At 32.4% G+C, this 22599-nt stretch overlaps 2 protein-coding genes across 3 annotated transcripts; one reads left to right on the top strand and one right to left on the bottom strand.

Annotated features, from left to right (window-relative positions):
• Positions 1-4663: 4663 nt before the first annotated feature.
• LOC131151397 (uncharacterized) lies at positions 4664-5023 on the top strand. Its single transcript, XM_058102641.1, has one exon. It carries the CDS (start codon positions 4664-4666, stop codon positions 5021-5023), a length of 360 nt encoding a protein of 119 aa, XP_057958624.1.
• A 4469-nt stretch (positions 5024-9492) lies between these two features.
• On the bottom strand, positions 9493-21104 carry LOC131150588 (two-on-two hemoglobin-3). 2 transcript variants are annotated; one of them, XM_058101405.1, is made up of 5 exons: positions 20761-21104; positions 20272-20402; positions 10207-10351; positions 10039-10100; positions 9493-9737 (listed from the first exon to the last, which is right to left on the bottom strand). In XM_058101405.1, the coding sequence occupies exons 1-5, from the start codon at positions 20895-20897 to the stop codon at positions 9688-9690; spliced, it is 525 nt and encodes a 174-aa protein (XP_057957388.1). In that variant the 5' UTR covers positions 20898-21104; the 3' UTR covers positions 9493-9687. The 2 variants fall into 2 exon arrangements, with proteins under 2 accessions (XP_057957388.1, XP_057957389.1); XM_058101406.1 differs by having other exon boundaries at positions 9493-10100.
• Positions 21105-22599: the final 1495 nt, after the last annotated feature.

Genomic DNA, 22599 nt, shown 5'->3' with positions numbered 1-22599 from the left:
TCCCCAGAGAGGTTGTTGGAGGCAGTGGGGATCGCAGACAATGCTATTGCAGGCAATGGCATCACTAGAGAGTTGAGTTTGCCCCAAGAGAAAAACTTATACCTTCATTCTTAGCCTATCCTTGGCATATGACCCACATATTATAACCAAATGATAAACTAAAAGAATAAACCATGATTGTATGGAATGAAACTCAAGGTAATTACTTAAATCCTTTGTGAAGCATAACATATGTACTGTTTTTTAAGGAAAATCTCAATTCTTTGCTAGTTTAGAAGAAGATTCATTACTTGGCTTTACTTTGGTGTGTTTGCTCTAGCTGCTTTAAAGAAGTGAGCTTCCCAAGTGGTGGGTCTCATAGGAGGTCGGTCTTGTTGACAGTGGCGTTGCCAACTGTGGGACTCGTAAGCAATGGTATCACAAGAGGGTCCTCTTACAAGCGGTATGACTCCGACTAGCGGCGGACTTTGGCGGTGCATAGACTAGAGACGACTCAAAGGGGAGATTGGGGAGAGGGAAAGGGGAGTTTAGGGAGAGGGAGGTGCATAGAGGTGGTGGATTTGGGGAGACAGAGATTATATGCAATGGCTCATTCCGAACGGGATTTAGGAAGGATAGGGTCCCAAAATGAAAAAACGACACTATTCAATAGTCATTCTATTAAAAATCTTTAGCGATGAATAAATGTTGTTGCAAGAAACACCTAAAACATCGCCAAAAATTTCCCTCAATCTGCAAAAATGAAAAAGATTTCTTGCCTAATCTTTAGTGACGACATTACAAACAGTCATCGCTAAAGGCCTTCGTGTACTGGCTTTTTGCAACACTTTAATTTTCATCACCAAATGTCCTCTTTGGTGACTTTGTTACTAAAAATTTTGTTGCTAAAGGTCATATTTAAAAATAGTGAATTAAGAAAAGAACTTCTTCCCCCTCCTACAATGATATTAGGAGAAGAAAAAAGTGTCTTAATTTATTTTTTTTTTTAAATATTATTAGACAATTAAGTAATTTTCAAGCGCAAGTCCAAGAGCAAACAGTTGCATCGAAGAAGCTATGATAACCCTCATCGAAAGAAGTATTATGCCTAATAACATGGGCTATAGGGTCACACTCATAAGTGATTATTATTACTGGTTGGTTGAAGATCAAAAAATACTTTTTTTTTCAATAATAAGCACAACAAGTTGAAAATAATAATAATAATAATAATTTTAAGCTTATTATGTCATGCCAATCAAAAATTACATGCAATGACTAAATATTATAATAAATATTAAAATATAATTACCTTTGCATGTCAGTTATCCAGCTACATAAGCTAAATTCTAATAAGAATCTTTTAGGGTTAATAGCTCCTATACCTATACATTTTTTTTAAAAAAAAGTTTTATAACTCCTATGTATAGTCGCATAGTATGTATATATAGCTTTGCCATCTAGATATCTCAACATAATAGGAGTCTTTTTGAAAAATTTCTTAAACTCCATTTGGAATTTTAAAAATATTATTTTAAAAAATAAAAAATTCATGAAAGAATCTAGCTGGTTTTCATATTTAATTATCAAAAAAATTTTAAAAAATAAAATACTTAAAAAAATCAATGAACAAAAGTTTTATTTTACATGTCATTACCTTTTTAAATTTTCTTAATATCTAATCATATTTGAACAAATTACATTCTTAATTAATAGCCTTTGATTTAGGGAGAAAACACAATAGAAAGTTAATTTCTTTCTTATTTTATTTTTTTTTCCTTTGTTGAAATAAAATTTTGAGCAAAAAACGCTCACCTCTCCTGAGATTTGACAAAAAGATGAAACCTTTCATGAGATTTCAAAAATATCACAGACTTCTTCTGAGGTTTCAAAAATGTCATGAGCCTCCCCTGAGGTTTGCTGAAAAAGAAACAAATCTTTCCTAAAAAAACTTATCTTTTTTGTAGAATACATACAAAGGGATGTTTATGTCTTTTTGGCAAACCTCACGAAAAGTCCTTGAAAGCCTTGAAATCTCAGGGGTGGAAGTCTTAAAATCTCAGAGGAGGTCCTCAGAATTTTTGAAACCTCAGATGAGGTCATTGTCATTTTGTCGAGTCTCAGGGGAGGTCAATGTCTTTTACTCTAAAATTTTTTTATCCAAGCAAAAAGCCTAGGGAATTCTTTGTCAAAATGTGGCACAATATATAGGACTATAAGAATGGATTATATTTTTGTAATAAGTCATTTTACTTTATAAAATACATACACTATCCTCTCGTTAATAATATCATTAATAACATTTAAAATTGTTGATTTAATTTTTATGACATAGATAAAATAATTAACATGTGCTTAATTATTACACATATCGGCAATTTAGTCTAATTACACCAGAGACCCCCTACTATTCACACTCTGAAAAAATATTACTAAAAATTATATCAAATATACTCTTATAAAATCACGCGAAACAGTTTTGTTGGCCTAATAAGGTTTAAAAATCTTATTTTGATGATAACAAATCAAGAGAATTTAACAAATTTGGTTAAGTAATGTTTCAGGAATCAAGTGTCTTTGATAAATGGCTCAAGAACTCAAGTGCTTAATAAAGTATATTACAAGCTTGGACTCAAAGATAGACAATCTAATAAAGTTAAAGTATATTGAAGAAAGAAGTCAAGATAAATTCAAAGAATGGAAGCAAAAGCATGAAGACTTAACGTTTAGAATGTATAAGTTTTTGGAAGTCTCTTGTATTTCATAAATGTCAATATAAATGGTTGAAGCTCCTAGGAAACATTATTGACTTAGAGACCAATTTTTGAAAACCCTGGAAAATATTTTTAAATAAATTTCAATTAAGTTTTACAAAATCAAAGGTTTAAGGTGTTGAAAAACAAAATTTTTGAAAAAATTGCAAGCTCAGGCGACTAACCTAATTGGATCAGTTGACTGACACCTTCGAAGTGTTAAAAATCGAAATTTTTGGAAAGTTATAACTTGAAGCAATTGAACGTGTTTGATCAGTTGACTGATTTTTTTATGCTGAATAAATTAAACAAACAGAATAGCATTAGGCGACTGACCTCATTTTGTGTTTGAAATTTCATTGAATTATAAAGGATCAGGTGACTAACCCTGTGAATCACAGTCGACTGACCTTCGGTTTTTAAAATATATAACAGTAATGGAAAGTTTTCAAAACTGATTGTTTGGTCTCTAAATTTTGTGAAAACTTGGGAAACACTCCAAGAAATTTGGGAAATACGAAATATTACTTTTTCTATCTATAAATACATGTTAAACCTAAAGATTAATCACACCAACAATTACAAAAAATCAGTTATTGATTCATACTCTCAAAGAGTTCTTACTAAATACTTTGTTGAAAGCTATTGCTGAGTACTTGCTGAATTAAAGCTTACGGTTCTTGTGCTCTAGCTGAGTTTTACAATCTAAGAAAGAACTCTGGTGATATTTACTTTGAATTTCATCTATTTATATTGTTTATTTGCTGAAGTATATTGTACTTTTAACTTGTACAAATCTGCTCTAACTGAGAGTGTTCATTGTACGGTAACAAAGTTTGTTTTTCTCTTGTTGTTTTTGACAATTTAGGGTTGATTGAATCGTTAGCTAACGAGAAGCGGTATTCTTGTTAAAGTGGGATCTCCACCTAAGAAAGAGAGAGGTTGTAACTTTACCTAATAAAAAATTAGAATCCTCACAGCGGTTACTTGGGGCAAGAACGTAGGCTGCAAGCCAAACCTTGTAAAAATCTGGTTTTACACTCTTCTCCCTACTCTCTTTAAGTTATGCAAAGATATTAAATGTGTGTATGATCTTTATATCTTGCTAAACCTTTGGGAGTGTTAGAGTCTTGATTCTGAAGTATATTTAAATTTAGCATACATTAGCTAGTTTGTTGGTTTGACAAATTCATCAAAGTTCTGATTTTGAATATTAAAACAGTAGTAAGGTATTTTAATTTAAAAATTTTCAAAAATCAAATATCTAAAAATTATATTTCATCGATTCGAGTAAAGGAACAAAATCTGAGTTTTGAATTTGAAATATAAGATTTATTTTTTAACTATCTTAATCTGATTTTTGGAATTTAATCATTTGAGTCTTAATATCAAAGATTTGAACTTGAAATTGAATATTAGTTAAACTTAATAATATTGCAGTTGTTGGAAAATAACTGAAAATATTAATTGTTGGGATTAAAATTCAACTAAGAAATTTTTAAATGCAAAATAAATAAAGAAATTTTAAAAATCCAATTCCTGCGAGTTCACCTATATTTTCAAGTTTTAATAATTAACATGCAAGTTTTTCTTGATCAAAGGTAGCAATCTAAATAGACTGCCACCGCTAATTCCCACTCTATTTCTAATCCGGTGGGAGATAAATTAAGACAGTAGGCCAGAGAGGCCTACCTAGCTCTGTCAACAAAAGCCACCTCACTAGTTTGAAAATTCTACTTTACTTTTTTTATTGTCAAACTTTGAATTTCTGCATACATTTCAATCCCTCCTAGCATTGTTTAATATATATTTGTGTATTTATTTATTTATTTTTCTGGTAAACTTTATTTGGATTTTATATGTATAAATATATAGGAAAGCAGTGTAGTTGCATTTTGACAAAGCGGAGAGATAATCTGTTGACTGTATAGATGGGGATGATGAAGATGAGCTGGTACAACTCTGGCAGCGGAGGGAGCAGGAGGAGCATAAGGCTGGGGAGGAGCACGTCGACGTCGCAGTGCGGGGGGGAAGCTGGGGAGCCCAGGTGGCGGACGCTCTGGAGGAGAATCAAGTGGGAGAAGAAGAAGATTTTCAGTAGCAAGAGCAGTTGGGATACCATGGATTGTTCAAAGCAGAAGCAGCAGCAGCAGGGTTTTTACGACGAGGAGGAATACTTGCAGAATTTCGATCAAGGGTTGGGGTGGGCGGAGCCCGATAACCTTCCTCGCTCCTTCTCCGCCCGCTTCGCCAATCCATCTCGCCGCCGCGTTTTCACAAGAACCGGTTGAAGCCGCGGCCGCCGGAGAGAAGGCTAACGACAACAAGAAGAAGAAAAAGAAGAAAACTGCATGTCTGTATCACGTACTGTATCTATCTTTAGAACTTGACGAACCATTAATCTTGACGTTTATTCTCTCTGTCTCTCTCTCTCTATATATATATATATATAATATTAAATCTCTGTGCTTCTACTTTTGATTCTAACTGGAAGTGGGGAGTATCGGATTGATAACACATGATTGATTGAGTGGGTGATCGAGCAAATTATAATTTATATACAATTAATTAAGTGGGTGATTAATGGTTGTTGGATGTGAATAATTTGTTTTGGTATAATTTAATAATTTTGTAATTGTGCATTTCATAAATAAAAAAAAGTATGATAAAATTAAATTAAAATAAAATAAAAAACATAACTATTTTTAAAGTATATATAATTCCGAACATAAAACAATCAAGTACCAAATCTAAATAGAAAACATAACAATTCTTAGATTTTAATTTTTAAAAATAAACAAAGATGCATAATTTAAAATGTATCTTTTCAAATCTTAATAAATAAAAACATGGGTATTCTTACTAATTATTGAATAAATTGATTAATGAATCTTAGTGATTAATAACTTTAAATCATGTAAAATAGTCACTCGAATCAATTGCAGTAAAATTTTTAAAATTTTAAGAAAAAAATTATATATTGTTTTATCAAACCTTAAATGAGAGTCATCAAATATTTTTGACAAATGAAGGTTATTTTTCCTTTTTGCAATCTGAGTGGGGTTTGATAGTGAGTTAAGGCTATTTTATTTTATTTTTAGCCAAAAGCAATTAAGAAATTAACAACACAAGACAAAATGAAGAACTTGAGTGCCCCACCTTAAATTCTCTTTCCAACTTTAATTTATTTGAGCTAGCAAGGGAAGAAGCTTTGAGAGGCTTCTTTGTATGTATGCCCTTTCCTTTCCTTTCCTTTCCTATGCCCTTTCCTTTCCTTTCCTTTCCTTAGCACCACCATGAAAGAAGAAGCTATCTATAGCTTCACTCTTTTTTTCTTTCTTTTTGTTTTTTCCTAATCTGTCACATCTTTTATTTATTTCTTTTTCTAGAGTGTGTTTGACTACTGTTGTTGAATGGTATTAGTATAACATCCTCCTCCCATGGTTATCCGGCCATTAGGATAAATATATATTATTTTTTAAGATTTGACCCCAAAAAAAAAAAAACACATATTTTGATTCTAAAAAATTTATGAATTTCTTCTAAAATTTTAAATTTTCATAGCTTTCTCGGCATTTAACTTTCGGGATAAAAGATACTCACCTCTCCTAAAGTTTAACAAAAAGAAAAAGATCTTTCCTGAGATTTTAAAAATGTTACAAATCTCCCTTAAATTTTTAAAAATACCACTAATTTCTCTTGAAACTTGTCAAAAAGACACAAATTTTCCCTTCAAAAACTTTTTTTTTTTTGGCAAAATATGAAAGGAGATTTGTATGTTTCTGACAAATCCCAGTAAAGATTCTTGAAATTATTGAAATTTCATAAAAAGTTCTTAAAATTTTTAATACCTTAAAAGATGTCATTATCTTTTTTGCCAAATCTCGAGAGAAAACATAGTCTATTACCCTAACATTTAGGACATTTTTATCCCTCTTTGGAGGGATCCGTGCCTTTTTACCAAATCTTAAGTGAGGTGCATGCAATCTTTGAAATCTTAAGTAAACTATGCTTTTTTTTTTCTTTTTTTTTTTGTAAAAATTCAAAGAGTGCTAATGAATTTTTTTCTATTATTATGATCCCTCATTGAACGTGTACAAAGGAATTTTGGGCATACAAAGAGATCTTAGTGGCTTATAAGGATGATGTAAGTTGCAACTATATATAAGATGCATTTCACAAGATAAAATCATGAGATCGACTAGCAATATCTCGTTAGAGTTGAGCCGAAACCGTTACATTTGGTCTCAAAGTCACCACAACTTTACAGGTATTATCATGTAATTGGATCCTACATAAAATTTAGGTCCCACATAGAACTGTCTATCACTCTAACAAGGCCATTAGGGATCATACAAAAAATCTTGTCACTATCTCATATAGGACATGTACTAGAGAGATCTTTAACATATAAGGATGATTTAGGTTTTAACTATAAATCTTAATTTTATAGGACAAAGTTATGAGGTTCATTGTAAGAGAGTGAATAATGTCTACCCGGGTTAGACCAAAACCATGATATTAGGACATATCCAATTACAGGATATAAATTTTTTATGTTCTATTTTTAGTCTGTTAAAAATTATGAAAATATAAATTTTTTTTTTCTAATATTTGTAAAGAAAAATTTAAAAATTAATTTTTGTTGATTTTCAAACTCTTTATGCAAATCTGAAAAAAAAAAAAAAAAAAAAAAAAAAAAAAAAAAAAAAAATTTTTAATTTTTTTTATATTTTAAAAAAAATGAAAATAAAAATAAAAACATTATTTTTTACAATTAAACAAACCATAATTTTTTTTAATTTTTGTAGTAAACATTTGATTAATATATGCAAGCTTAAATAAACAAAAAATTTATGTTTCAGTAAATTTCCAGGAAACAAAACCACCCCTAGCCACCGGTGGATCCGCAAAATCCTTTCTAGGGTTCTACATCTAAAAAATTAGGTTACTTTTTCATTCATAAAATATTTATTTTTAAGAATATATTAATCATAATACATAGCTTATGGAAAATAATGTGTGATCATCATAACATTGAGATGACGAAGAAAAAAAATTTTATGAATTCATGATATGACATACATAAACCGGGCAGGTTTTAGATTTAGACTTATATTAGATTTGGAGAAAATATAATATAAAATCATATTAAATCAAATCCAAATCCACTAAAATCTAACTAAGATCTGAAATCCATACCCTCAAACGTAACGGAAAAATAAACTATTATCAAATTTCACCATAAAAATATATGTTTCTATCTTATTTATATTAGTTGAAATAACACAAAATTTTGTGTAATTAACTTTTTTCCTAAAATTATTACAATCCTTATTCAATTTGTTGTCTATCACTATCCTAATACATTCTGATAAGCATTAAAATTTTCTAAGATAGTATTTGGAAATATAAATTTCAAGACATGAATATAGACTCGATTGAATTTGAAAAAAAAAAATTAATACAATTTTATACTATATTTTATCTAAATTTACATGATTCCAAATCTAAGGTTTTAATCTTATATTCCCATTCACAAGATAACACTTTTTTTAAATATTTTATAACAAAGTGAGTGATGTAACAATTAGGTTCCAAATTAATCAAATTATCTTTTAAGTCCCAATTACAACTTTTGTAACATTACCAAAAAAAATCCACTTAGTTTTTTCTCTATGCAATTTGAGAAAGGAAACAAAATATATAATAAAATAATAACAAATTTTTTTATTTTATATATTACTAAGATTTGATTTTTTTAATGTTAAATTATATTTAAACAAAATTTCACTATTAATATCATTTTTTATGAGAGAATATATCTAATTTTCCCTTTTGATTTTCTTTTTCCTCTCCTAAAATGCTGGATCCAAATGAGCCTTAATCCCATGTTTGAGGCCACAAAACTGTTGAACTACCCAATGGAAGCCCTCAAGGTCATAGTCACGAGTAGGGTTGTAAACGAACAAAGCCACCCATGAGCAACTCAAAAGGTCAACTCATTAAAAGCTCACTCAACCTCGTTCACTATGTAAACGAGCGATTCCTAAGTCTAATTTTTCAATTCATTTAATAAAAGAGCCGAGCTTGAACATGAATTAGATTTGCCCATTTCAACTTGTGAGTAGTTCGATATAGGCTCAATTTGGACTCATTCAAAATAGGCTTAAATTAGAATCATTTATTGACTAGTTTAACAAGGTCAAATTGGGCTTGAAGGATTATAGTAGGTTTAAAAGTAGGGATTATTTGCACATATAATTATTTAGCTTAAACTCTATAAATTTAATTTAGTAATAAGGCTAATACTCATGGTCAATGGGCTAATTTGGTGGGGCAAAAAACATCTTACGACAGCATTAGTGAGAACTCTTTTTCACCATTTTGCCTAACAAAACCTCTAATCTTTCAAAATGAGAGGTTCCAAAATAATCAAACTATTAGTGAGCATCTCGATAGCTTGGCTCGACAAAGGGTCGCGATCTTGTTCATTTGCATAATAAACAAACTTGAGCTAGTATATAAAAGCTCGGTTTTAACTCAGCTTGGATTCAAGCTTAGTTAAAATTTTAATAAACAAGCTTGTGCAAGGCAAAGCTCCGCTCGGTTCGGCTCATTTGCAGCCCTAGTCATAGGTCCTAACAAACAAGCCCATAGTGTATTTATAGACACATCCATCTAAATCATGAATGTGGGAAATATCATTAAGAACTATAATTGATACTACTAGAAATAGTAGCCTGGAAAGACTAGAAGGTTACGAAAAGATGTAAGGGGAAGTTAATCCCATCAAGCTATTATTGCAAAACTCTTTGCAAATCATCAAATAAAGAGTTAAATTTATCCCATTTCCAACCTACAACACAAACAGGTAAACTGAAGGAAATTCCAGTTAAAAGAGAGAGAAGGAACTGTTTGGTCATCTCAACAGGAGCAATGAGGTTAATGGCCCCTAGTCATTGGGTCTCTGCTGCTGCTGCCTTAACCAATACCTTGCAGCCACTACAGAAATTCAAAGCAAGAAACCAACCCTCAGAAATCACTATTAAAAATAAATAAATAAATAAAATAGTGGGATAGGATGGTATCTGAGGCCTTTGGGGCACTCAACTAATCCATTGAGTTATCCAGCCTACGCCTCTTTATTTGATAGAAAGTGGGCAACAAGGTTTCCTTTTACAGCATCTAAATACCATATATAGATGATGAAGGAACATACCTCATCGTTCTCTGGCTGCAATTGAAATTAGGAAGTTCTTATAAGAATATTATATTGCTGCTTGTCTGCTGGTAGCATGCTTACATTGGACTCCGTGATTTTGATTCTTCAACTCATTTCCAGCCACAAGAAAGAATGCTGTATGCCTGAAAATAAAGCCAGAGGGACCAAGTCCAATGATCGAATTTGGAAGCCAAAAAAGGAACCAATAGAGATTAGTATCAATAATAGATGATTTGGAGAAATTTCAACCTGAAAAAATTCATCATTTTGACATTTGAATCTTCATCAATATCTTTGACATCATCCACTGCTTGTTGCATGTGATGCAACCACCTCTCTGCAGCTTGATGGGTAACAGGAAAAGGGCGATGGCGTCCAATCAATGCAGGATGGCCTGCGAGATAATGAAGAAACGGGCAAGTCAAGGTTCAACCCACTTTTAATCATTGCCAACTTAACAAATGAGGGATGATCTAAACATTTGCTCCAAGGCTCTTATTTCTAACTAAAAAGGAATCCATAAGTTCAGAATTATAAAATGTAGCTGACAAAAAAATTACAAAAAATACAGTTTCAAACTCCAGATTCCACCCACAACCTCATCACTATCTACAAGGTATTTCTATTGAGAGAATAATCTGCATTGAAATATCACTGCTGCAATCATAATTTTTTCTAACTGCTAAAATATAGATAATGACATAAGCCATCTCATCAAATGCAAATAAATCAAGAATCAAGAACAAAAATGAGTATGAACCTGATATTTCCTCATGATGGACTTAATATGCTAATCAAGACATGCATTCATAGCTCTAAGGTATTTTGCAATATAAAATAGGACCTCAACAGCACAGCATGTTATCAAACCATCATACATTGCAGTTCTCAAAGACAACAGTTATATGTTGTCTATTTCAAAAAACCCAAACAATATTAGAGTACTTAAATTCAAATGACAAAAAAGTAGTTAAAACTCCGTTATGCAGCAGTCACTCAAAAACAAAATCTAGGAGACCTATTCAGATATAAAGGTTAGTCATTTTTGGACCAAATTGTAAGATGGGAATGAATCCCAAATGTTATTCTATAAAAAAAATTTCTTCTATTAAGCAGTGGAGGATGTTCAGAAAATTCCAGCTTTTCATTATTGAACTAGGGAGATTGCTCATTTTCACATCTGAAATAAAGGAAGTATTTTGCACAGATGACTGATGGTAAAACCCAGATAATTCTCCTTTCAGGAAGAAAAAAAAGCAGGAAATTTTGGCATTTCCTGCATTTAGTTATAGTAGAAATTGAGGCACATATAAATATAAAAAGGGTATCCCTGGGCCACAAGGCTCCTTCCTTTGTGAGGGTAGGGGAACGGTTGTCAGTGTATACAGCCTTAACCCTACTTCTAGATTGATTAAAATTTACTAAAAATCATTTAAAGCATTAGCATATAGGATTTTAGGATCAAAACATGTGAATCTATATGATTTTAAGAAGTTTGCTAATGCAAAAAATGCATTCACGGATGCATTGACTCTTACCCATTACAACATCACAACAACCACAACCGTTACAACCATTACACAAACCATTATTAAAACCATGGTCCAATTCTTGATATAGTTGTTATGAGTGCTCATGGAAGCCTTTGAAAAGATAGCTGAAGATGGTGCAGAACAGTGAAGATGTGAAAGTTTGCTCCTTTTCACATGAGAAGGCAATTTATACTATGGCAACAGGACAACTATAACAATGGATTCCAAATCCCAATGATTGGTGGTCCACATATGGGTCAGAAACTCCATAATCAGCATAGGTAGCAAATAGTGTTACCTCAACTGTTTAATAGTTCTTTCGCTGAGAGAAATTGGACCATATATTCATATATTCATGACGTGAAAAAGAAATACATTGAAATGCACTAGGGCTGATAAGCTAGTCTTATTCCTTTCAAACATTTGCATACTATCACATTTTTATGAGAGCAACAGACACGAACCAAATTAAAAAAAAAAAATGGGATAGTGATCCAGATAATACATGTTTGGAAGATTCTAGAGTGAGACTAGAAGACATGGGCTGGGGATCTTTGGAGAGTAAATACATTGACATTCCAAAGGAAGACGAAGAAATGCTTGAGCAATCCTCAAATGTTCCACATGTTGCCCCAATTTTCATCCCAGCAAAGGATCTTTCAAGCCATCAAGAATAGGAAAAGGAAATGGGGGAAAGGGAAGAAAAAGCTAAAAAATGAGAAATTAAGCTACTGATTGCTGAATGTGCATTCCGTAGCTTCATTTAGTTATGCTTCCTCTAGTTTCTATATGTATTATGAGATGCTATTTTTGGATATTACGATTCTGTTTTGAACTTTATATGTCTGTAATTTTTTGTCACTGGAATTTTCTGCAGAATCTGCACCAAGCAGTTTTGCTTTATAATTATGTCCCAAACTCAGTTTATATATAAACTATAAAGCAATTGATATATTGTCTTAAGTTGATGAAATTATGCTAGTAGAACCAAAGTTGGAATTATAGAGAGAAGCTTTAGAAACTAGAGACTTTTAAGGGCCCATTTGGATCAAGGATTTTGGTTGAGAAAAGGAAAGGATAATAAGAAGGAAATTCATTTTTCACCATATTTTTCCTCAATACCAAATACTACTAAAATGATAATTTGTTTTATTATGGTTACTAGTAAAGAAAAATCAAGTGTAAATGGTGTGTAAAATCATATTTTTATTGATTAATTTGTTATATTTTTGTTTTCTTTCTCACTTTCCTTGATAACCAATCATGAAAGTGGAGTCCTTCATATTTTCCTTTCCTTTTCCAAAGATTTTCCAAGTTCCAAACAGGCACTACGAAAAGTAGAAATAACACAGAATAAATGAAATGTAATTTTAGTCATTTTTGAAGGAATATAGGAAAAACATTAAACTTGATGACACAAAAGAGCCAAGAGAAGGAAGAGAGAGAGAGAAGAAACATAGGAGAATAGAGATAGAAAATGGGGGGAAAGGGAAATAACACAAGGAGAAAAGAAGATTGGAGAATATGGAAAAAGAATATGGAATGCCACAGGGAGAGAGAGCAAGAGAGGGAAGTTCGATTCAAAGTTCACAACTGTAATCTGACACTACAGTACTTACAAACAAAAGATAACACACCTAACATCAAAGTAGTACATATAATAAAGTGTAATACACCCAACATCAAAATTCTTTCAAACAAAACAAGAAGTCTTAATTTCAAAATCTGTAGCTACAGCCTTACGTTCTAAAATGAAGCAAAAACAGCAACTCCATAAACTGGAACAGTGCTGAACATAGTTGTTACAATCTTACGTTTCACAATTTGATTCATACACACACCAAATTGATTTGAATCTTACTAGAGAATCTAAAAACAACTGAATTATTTCCGAATCTGAATCTCACAAAACAATATGAATCGCTTGTATCACACAATTCTGGACCTATCATATCCTAACAAACTCAACTAGTTTAAAACCCCCAAAACAACATTTCTTTCATTTTTAATGCTCTTTATTTTCACATGATTACCTTCCGTTCATTGTATATATCAGTTTTGTACTTAAAAAGAAGAGAAAATAGTACAAAACCATTCTTCACTTTAGGAGTATAGTGTCCTGCCATTGGGAAGATGGGGGGAAACACTCACTGACTAAGGTGGCACTCGTCTTCCACTGTGTCGTTAAGATTCAAAAGTTAGGTTTTTTTAGTAGTTTGCTCAATTATTACCATTTTTTTAGTTTTTTTTTTATTTTTAATCTGAGTAAGAATATGCATGAAATATATATTTTTTAAAATTGTTGATAAACACTAAGTTCAAATTTTTATTAATATTTTCTTGATTACTTCCCTTAAAAAGCAAAAGTTTATTATTTTATTGATATTACCTAACTCATTCTCTTCCTTTTCATTTGTTTAGGGAAAGCATACACATGAAATATGATTTTTTTATTGTCAAAATTTAAATATATTTTGTCATTTCGCTTCTTGTTCGTATATCAATATATGCATGTCATTTAGAATTTATTTTGGAAATTTGTATTGAATCTAACTGTTCGATTCAATTCTCAATTCTTGATTCCCAAAATTGGAAATTCGATTCACGATTCAAATCTCAATTTTTTTTACAACTATGACTGAACGTAAAGTATATCAAGTCTCTTCGGAGACATCTTATATTTGAATGATAAAGTATATCAAGAGGTGGCAAAACTGCATAATGTCCTTTATCACCAAGGGAAAGTAGCAAAAAGATTCTTCAACTGCACGCAGCATAAAAGGCTCCAATGTTCTTCAGTAAAGTAACATGTCCTCCAAACAAAAGATCAATTTAATATCCAAATCATTTGGCAAATCTAGCAAACATGCATTTGAACCATCATCTAGAATGATGAATAATGTTTCACTAGATTTGGTTAGAACTTGGAAAGGGCAAAGATGATAGAGATGGAGGAGAAATCATCTCAATGAGACTCTCTACAATATTTCCATAACTAAGGAAGTTTCAATGAACTCTAGTGCAACCAATTGTCGCTCATTCTTATAGTTAGGAATGGAAAATTTTGGTTGAAGAATTAATTCATTGACAAACATTCTAGTAGTTGGCAACTCATTGAATATTGCAAGTCTCAACAACCAAGTTTGGTGACCGGTCAAAGTCTACCTCTAGCCTAGTCAATAAAGACAAGTCTAAGGCTCTATCAACCTATTTTGATAAGAAGACTCATGACTCGTGACTCATGAAAATTATGCATGAACAATAGGCAAATCATTATTGTAGTTGTGCAACTCAATTATGCAACAATTTGCATAAGCACTACTAATATTTGTTTATCCTCAACAATTTAAGCTTTCTCTTGAACATCTTCAATGGATTATGGCCTCATGAAAATTTGGAAATTAAAATACACTAACGAAATTCTTTAACATTAGAATGGTTTGGGTATCTACAAAAATCTCTAAGCTTCCAAAAGCATGTGGTAAACCTCAAATAGAGTGATGGCTATTTGATGGAACCTTTTATTTCTTGCAAAATAATCTGCTTTTTAACTTCATCTCTCAACCCTTCTTTGAACATGATCACCTCTCTAGGGTCCTCATTAAGAATAAGTTTATACAGGAGATATCTAAATTAAAGATAAAAATCAGTGATAGTAGAAGAAAGTTTAATAGGATTACACAGCTGGTCCACTAATTGCTCCCTATAGGAATGTGGGGCACATTTCACTTAAAATATATTTCATTCAAACCAAGTGGTAACGAAAGGTTCTCCAAGATTGTTTTCTCTCTCTTCCTTCAACCTTTTGCTAATATTGCTCACCAAACCAAGAGGTTTTGATTTAGCAAACTAGATATTGACACTCTAGAGGCCACACAATCCACACCAATTAAAATAATTCTCTGCATCAACCAACCTCCCCAACCAATCTAAGAAATAGTGAGTGCTTGAACAACCATCAAAATCAAAAGGACATCTAGGTATCAATTGTCGAGAATTGCCAAGTAGTTGGCGAGTGCATATGTGAAAGAAGCTTATCAGTATTTTCCCAATTGGAGAGCAAATACTGGCCAATGCAAATTCACACGGGTACCAAATACATAAATAACATCAAAAGTCAATTTACAGAGTCCCAATGGCACAAATTCATGCAACATTGCAACCTTAATAAAGGTGTCCTTGCACTGATTTCTTACAGTTGTGGGAAATTCTTCAAATATTTCCCTTCAGTTTGTTTGTGAAAGGTTTGAAGTTTGAAGTTATCATAGATAACATCAATATCCCACAACTGATTATGAATTTCTTTCTGATTGACGCAAATTACCACAATAATTCAGAAATAAATGCTGACAATACTGGTTTTCACTCCAGAATGCTGATGATTAAAAAAAAATGGTTCAAGTTTCTCAAAATATTGGTTGAAATATCATGAAAAAATTCAAAGTATCACGGATGAACAGTTCTTTTGCAGTTCTGGAAGTAAAACAGTGGTGAAAAACCACATGCACGTCACCAGCACTTGGGATGTGTGAGTCACAGCCCTTTTGGTGAGAAGGAATATTAGGGAGCAATGATTCTAGAGGTGCTGAGCGTGTGATGAGGAAAGCCCAGCAAGGGTGGGAAATCAAATGGGTAGCCACTAGCCACGAAAATGATTTTCAGATGGCACATGGAACCACAAGCATTGTTAGACAGTGATGAGACTTTTGAGGCCAACTATTTGGGGGGGACTCTCTCTAATGGTGAGGGAGGTCTCACAAATCTCTTCCATCATTGTGGGGTTCAAATATGAGGGATAACAACTATAATTTCTGGTTATTTTTTTGGTGATGAGCAGTGATAGTTTCATGCAGTGACAAAAATATTGGTTTTGATTCAAATTTGTCTCTGATCTTCAAGAATGCTTCTAACAATTAGAGTAATGATGGAGGATTAGTTACAGAATAGAACAGGAAAAGGAACGCACTAAATTCTGCTCCAGTAGCAAATTGATGTCAGACCGCCAAGAAAAGGAAGGGAGAAAGAAGAAATATAGGACATTAGGAAGAGCATTAGGGGAAAGAAGAGATAATACAAGGAGAAGGGAAGTTAGGAGAATAAGGAAGACAAAGAAGGAACTTAGAAGGGAGAGAGAGAGAGCAAGAGACAGAAGCTTGATTCAAATGTCACAAATGCATTATGATTCTACAATGCACATAAAAAAAAAAATGCTTATACAGTCAACATTGAAAGTCAGACAAGTAATAACATGACAAGTTACGAGATGAAATCTTGCTTGTAAGCTACACGAAGTTTATGAGTCTATTGCCTCAAACTGGTCCAAACAGAATATAGCATCAGAGGCAGTCTTTCCAAATTTACCTAAAAATTTCCACTATCTGATTTAATTAATTTAAGGCCAAATCGATCTTATGCTGTAATATCCTAAAAGCTATTAGCCTAAAACACACTAGTTGCTATTGTAACAAGTCTCCATTATATTTTTCTTAATTGCAGAATGTTTAGTGAAAATTAAGGTTGAAGTGCAAAAAAAGTAAGGACAAAAAAAAAAGGTTAAATTAAGAACAATATCACAGTATATGGGCAAATTGTCATTTTAATTAATTAAATATATGACTGAGTGCTTATTGCCGTCAACTAATGGCTAGGATCTTGACTACAAATCGAATTAAACTTCAATGGAGGACACAGCATTTTTTGAAACCACAAAGGAGGTAAGTGCAAAAATCAAAAACTCTGGGGAAGATTTTTCCTATTTACTCCACTTTTACTCTACTCATCTTAAATATGAGCTTGGTGGGAATGCAAAACCTAACAGCAAAAGTGATCTGAAAACCCAGAGTACTTCGAGAATGTGTGTATTTGTAGAAATAATGCAATAGCTTAAACTTTGTTTACACTTTACAGATTTATTCTTTTGGTTCTTCACATATAATTCAGAAATGAAATACAGGCAGTTGAAACGGCAAAAGCACTTGGAATTAACAAGACCTGTTGTATTTGTAAAATTGTGCAGTGGCTAAAATTTTGTTCACAATTTCAGATTGGTTCATTAGGTTATTTGCATATATTCAGGTATTAGTCAATAACATGAAAGTTAAGAGGTTCTTTGGTGTCATTTATTTTTTATTTTTTATTTTTTTTGTTGATGTAAAGTGAAGAAACAGATAATGACAACACTTATTCTATTTTTGCTGTCGATTTTCACCCATTTTCAAAAAAACCAAAAACCTGATTTTATGTTCTTCAGTTGTCAACCTATTGATGCAGTATAACATCCATAATTAACTTTTGTGTTCATTTTAAACATAATTTTGAATTAAAATGAAAATTAAAATAAAATGAATTTCCAGCTATGAACAACTTCATCAACAATCGTCACCCATCCATCTCTCAGATCCCAAGTTCCAGAGACTTCCTGATGGAACAGTAAAAACGGTGTTCAACCTGATTCAAAAAACTCTGATTCAGAAGATGATTATCATTCGGATGAAACTCTTCAAGTCCAACCTATTCTCTCTTCTCAAGATTCTCAGATAAGTCCTCATGGATAAAATATAATTAAAATAAAATATCCAGAAAGTTTCTAAAAATTTATTTTAAAAATATTTTTAATATTCTTCAATTTTCATGTACAATAAGATTGTTCTTGTAGGCACAAAATTGAGCTCTAAAATATAATAATTAAAATTATTATAATAATTTATATTTTTATTACAATTTTTTTTAATTTGTATCCTTTTGTATTTTTACTAGTTTAATCATATTTTTTAATTTCTGTTTGATTCAGGGACAAATAAGCATATGTTCAATCAAGTATTTAGTTTGTTTTGTTCTACAAATAGTAATCAAACATGTTGCTGGTGGTTTTCAGTTTTCATTCTAATTTTTGTTTTCAAAATTTTTGACAGTGATTTCTTTTGCTATCAAAAAAAATGACAATTGTACCAAACAGCCTGTAACTATAGTTTAGGATTTCCTCAGTGATAAGGCATTTTTTTAGCTATAGACAGGTTACAACATGCAGTTGGTGCTTCACAAGGTATGATTAAAAAAAAAAGGTGGTTAAGTCGCAGTGATTAATCATATAGTATTTCATGAAAGAAACAAGCATATCAACTTGAGTTACACTATGGTTATTAAGGCAAGGACAGGCACTGATACATCAAACTCTTGTGAAACTCATGAATATAATGAGTACTTAATGAAAAAAACCTAGTTCAACTGGTGCTCATAAAAAGTTAAAAACATGTAAACCAAATGCTATCTTTAGTTGAATTTCCACAAGACCACAGTAGCTTCAATTATGATCAAGGTTTTAAGGCTTGGTTTGTTGCTGGTGTTGTAATTGAAGCTCACCTCACGACAAGGTCGTGCCTAAAATGCATTTAGGCATGGTTTAAAACACCAAACTCCTAAAAGGTGAATGCATAATATAACATTGCTCACACATTTGCTCAAAAAATGCACCTTATCCGCTTTGCATGTGTAAGATTATGCATGCATGTTCACATTAACACTCGCACATCTCTATAAGTACTTGATGTTGATGGGATGGGTAAAGCGTGCACATGTTTGTGTTAAATTTGAATATTAAGCAAGTCTGATCAACCTCAAGTTGTGTGAGATCCAAGCATGGAGGTAAGAAGTCAGCCAGCTCAAAAGAATAATTATGTGAATGTGTGTGTGTGTGTGTGTGTGTGTGTGTGGGTGTGTGTGTGTTGTACATATGATTTTTAATTAAGTAAAAAAAAAAATCGAGATATTGTATACTTCTATCTTATCAATTTCATATAATTTCAAGCTTGCGTTAGTTTTTCCATAAATTAACTGGAAAAAAAATTAAAATAAGAAAGTGCTAGGCCCATGGGCATGATCTAGGACTCTGCTTTGGAAGCCCATCCTGGCCCAAAATGTGGCAAGAGCCCACTGGCCCAGCTAAAGCCTCCCAGATACAAAAATAGAAAAAAGAAAAAATGTAATGCAAGAAGATATTATGCCATACTGTAATTGTAGGGTAAGAAACATCTTATATTCTTATGAAAAAAATAAACAATAATTTTAATGGGTAGAAAATCATAAAAAATGAACTGATGTAAACATACAGAAAAGGGAATGAATATGAAAAATCAATGCATGAATAATTGCATTAGCAGCTATAATAAGAATAATCATGACCAGAGTTGCAAGTTTTTGTTGTTCTGTTGTTAGCTTTAACTAGCTTAAGGAAAATGGCTATAACTTCCAGTAGGGTGGCAACAAAAAAATTGAGAACTGCTTGATGTTTTAAAAGTTAAGACTTGTTAAACTTCACAATGACCCTGAGTTTGCTCCAAGAATTTACCATAATCAGTTTCTGCAAATGTGCCAATTTTCTTGCACCCAGTAAGTTATAGTTGCCAACATTGTAGGTTGTTCCACCAAGGGGATTATAGTTGTAGATAATATTGCTTAGAAGCCTATATACTGAAAATTGGAGAGGGTGAAAGTAACTCCTGTTGGTTTCACATTTGAGTCAAAATAGTTAAGTTTAGCACCTAACATCTATGATTCCTCTTTGTTTAGTTGCTGTGCCTTGGGATACACATAATTCTCTTCTCCTTTTGCTCCTTCTTTAGTCTCCCCTTATTTTGAAATTTTAAATGAGTACCCCATTAATTTCAAACATATCACTGCCACTTTCAATTGTCAGTTTCATCATGCTGTTTATTACCAAGCAGCAATAAACAATAACAGTTTCCACTGATTAATAATATTAATATAGAAATAAAGATTGTTTTACCTTTCCTCTGAGAATATAAGGGAGGCCCTCCCATTCTCTGCACGAGAAACTCATATTGATTCTGAATCGCATCTTCCTTCTTTGAACTTGCAAAAATTGAACGAAACCACTCCTCCTCATCAGCATAAACCCTAAATTCCATCCCAAAACACCATAATGCAAGTACCTTAAATCAGCTCACAAATAAGCAAGTAAATAACTACATTAAAACAAATTTGAACAATTTGCTCCGCGTGGATGACATGAGAATAGAGACAAAAAAAAAAAACCCGATAAAGGGCGTGTTTTTCCTCTCCAAAAAAAAAAAAAAAAGATTTACCCATTTCAAAGAAACCAAAGATTTGGGTTAAAACTCAGTACAGCAGCCTCTTTGGCTCTGAAATATTTCAAACTTCTAACACTCAACAGTAATAGCCCCCCTTCGCTTCCTGCATCTTCTCGGTAACCAAACAAAGCCCAGTTTAATTCTGTGCACATGAGTGGAATTACCTGTCATAGAAATTGGTGGAGAGGTTCACGAATGTCTGTAGACCAAGCTTCATAAAAAGATTGGTTTCGTCAATGGCGAAGGCGTCCTCCTGCGCCACTCCGCTCCACTCGGACGCCTTCTGCTGAAGAGACTGCATCCCTCTCTCTCTCTCTCTCTCTCTCTCTCTCTCTGCCTGTCTGCGCCTGTATGCGTATGAGAGAAGAAAAAGAGGTGGTGGCGTGTGAGGGGCGGCGACGCCTTATAGAAGGGCGCGGACGCGAAGGCTCGTGGTTGGAGCGGAGGCTCAAAGACTTCATCCGGGGTCTGGCGTCAAATTATATATAAGTGGGAACGGAATCTACTATACCTACATATATATATATATATATATATATGCCCTTTTTCTGTTCGCTTTTTTTTTTTTCTTAGTGGTCTATTTTGAGGAAAATGAGTGGCGTAGAGGAGATATGATAAATGATTGGTTGGACCCTTTGGGCTTTGGGCATTTGGCATATTGTCCTCACCAGGCCACAATGTTGTTCTCATGTCATCACAACTCGCCTATTGCTCTTGCCGCCTTCTTTTTTTTCTCTCCTTATTCCCATTGTGATGAGCTCATTTTAGAATGAAAGTATTCTCATGGGATCTTATTGTTCTCCACGCCAACAAAAGTTTTGGGTTTAGCAAAAGAATATAATCCAATTATATCTTCCCACTTTTTTATTAGAATATGGCAATTTTATCCTATAAATTTTAAAAAATGAAACCTTAAAAAAAAAAAAAAATTTGACAGAATAAACCTTCTATTATTTGATCGTTAGTCAACTATTAAGTTTAGTGAAATTATATATTTTATTCTTAATAAAATGACAAATTTTCCCTTTCACTCAATTTCGATAAGAGAAACTAAGAAAATGACATTTATTCAATAAATTAAATTGAAAAAACTAGTTAGTTAATTTTCTAAGAAAATGACATTTATTCAATAAATTAAATTGAAAAAACTAGTTAGTTAATTTTATTTATTTTTATTTTTTTAAGAAGGACGGTACCTCCATATATTTATTTATAATCTCTCACTTTTGGCGGAGGAATACCGTGGTTACAAGACAATCAATGGGAGATAACAAAAAACAATACTTTAAAAACTTCCCAAAGAACAACACCAACATCCAGCCAAAAACCGAGTTACAAGTCCAAACAAAACAAAACAAGACCTACAAAACAAATCTCACGCAACAAAAGATAAACAACATAAAGCATAAGCTAAAATCAAAAGAAAATCAACTAAACATACCTCATATAAGTCGTACCCATCTTCTCCAATTTATACAAATCATTGCTAACTCTTGGGAGTTGACTACTATTTGTAAACAAACTATTCCTCCCCATAACACTTTGTTGAGTTAAGGCATCTGGCACTTTGTTCCCTTCTCTATACCAATGATTTATCGAAAAATCTACTCCCTCCAATAAACCAATAAGTTGCTCCCAAAAATCCCACAAATACCACAAGGAGCACTTCCTGACTTTTATCCAATTAACTACAATATTTGAATCACATTCAATATCGATACAGGCATGGCCCAAATGTTTGCAAATCTTTATTCCCTCCAACACAGCTCTCAATTCAACTTCATTATTTGAATAAGAACCAAAATATTTTGAAAAATAAAATACAAAAGAACTTGTATGATCTCTAAGGATGCCACCACCACCTGTCGACCCTGGGTTCCCCAGGCTGCTTCTATCCAAATTTAGTTTCAACCTCCCTTGCATCAGTTTTAGCCATCTCACACTTTGCATAGTTTTAATTCTTTTATTCACAATTTGCACTTCCGGATTTTGCAATACCCGAA

This window comes from Malania oleifera, chromosome 3 (assembly GCF_029873635.1).
Source record: "Malania oleifera isolate guangnan ecotype guangnan chromosome 3, ASM2987363v1, whole genome shotgun sequence".
Lineage (NCBI taxonomy): Eukaryota > Viridiplantae > Streptophyta > Magnoliopsida > Santalales > Ximeniaceae > Malania > Malania oleifera.
Note: the sequence above shows the minus strand (reverse complement) of the source record. Positions and strands in the feature narration are given on the sequence as shown.

Excerpts from the sequence above, each read along its gene's own strand:
- LOC131151397 (XM_058102641.1), top strand. The coding sequence starts at position 4,664 with ATGGGGATGATGAAGATGAGCTGGTACAACTCTGGCAGCGGAGGGAGC.
- LOC131150588 (XM_058101405.1), bottom strand. The coding sequence starts at position 20,897 with ATGCAGTCTCTTCAGCAGAAGGCGTCCGAGTGGAGCGGAGTGGCGCAG. Across the intron at positions 20,403-20,760 it reads TCCACCAATTTCTATGACAG|GGTTTATGCTGATGAGGAGG; the intron begins GTAATTCCACTC and ends GATGGAATTTAG. Across the intron at positions 9,738-10,038 it reads TCAAAATCACGGAGTCCAAT|TGGCTGCAAGGTATTGGTTA; the intron begins GTAAGCATGCTA and ends GAATTTCTGTAG.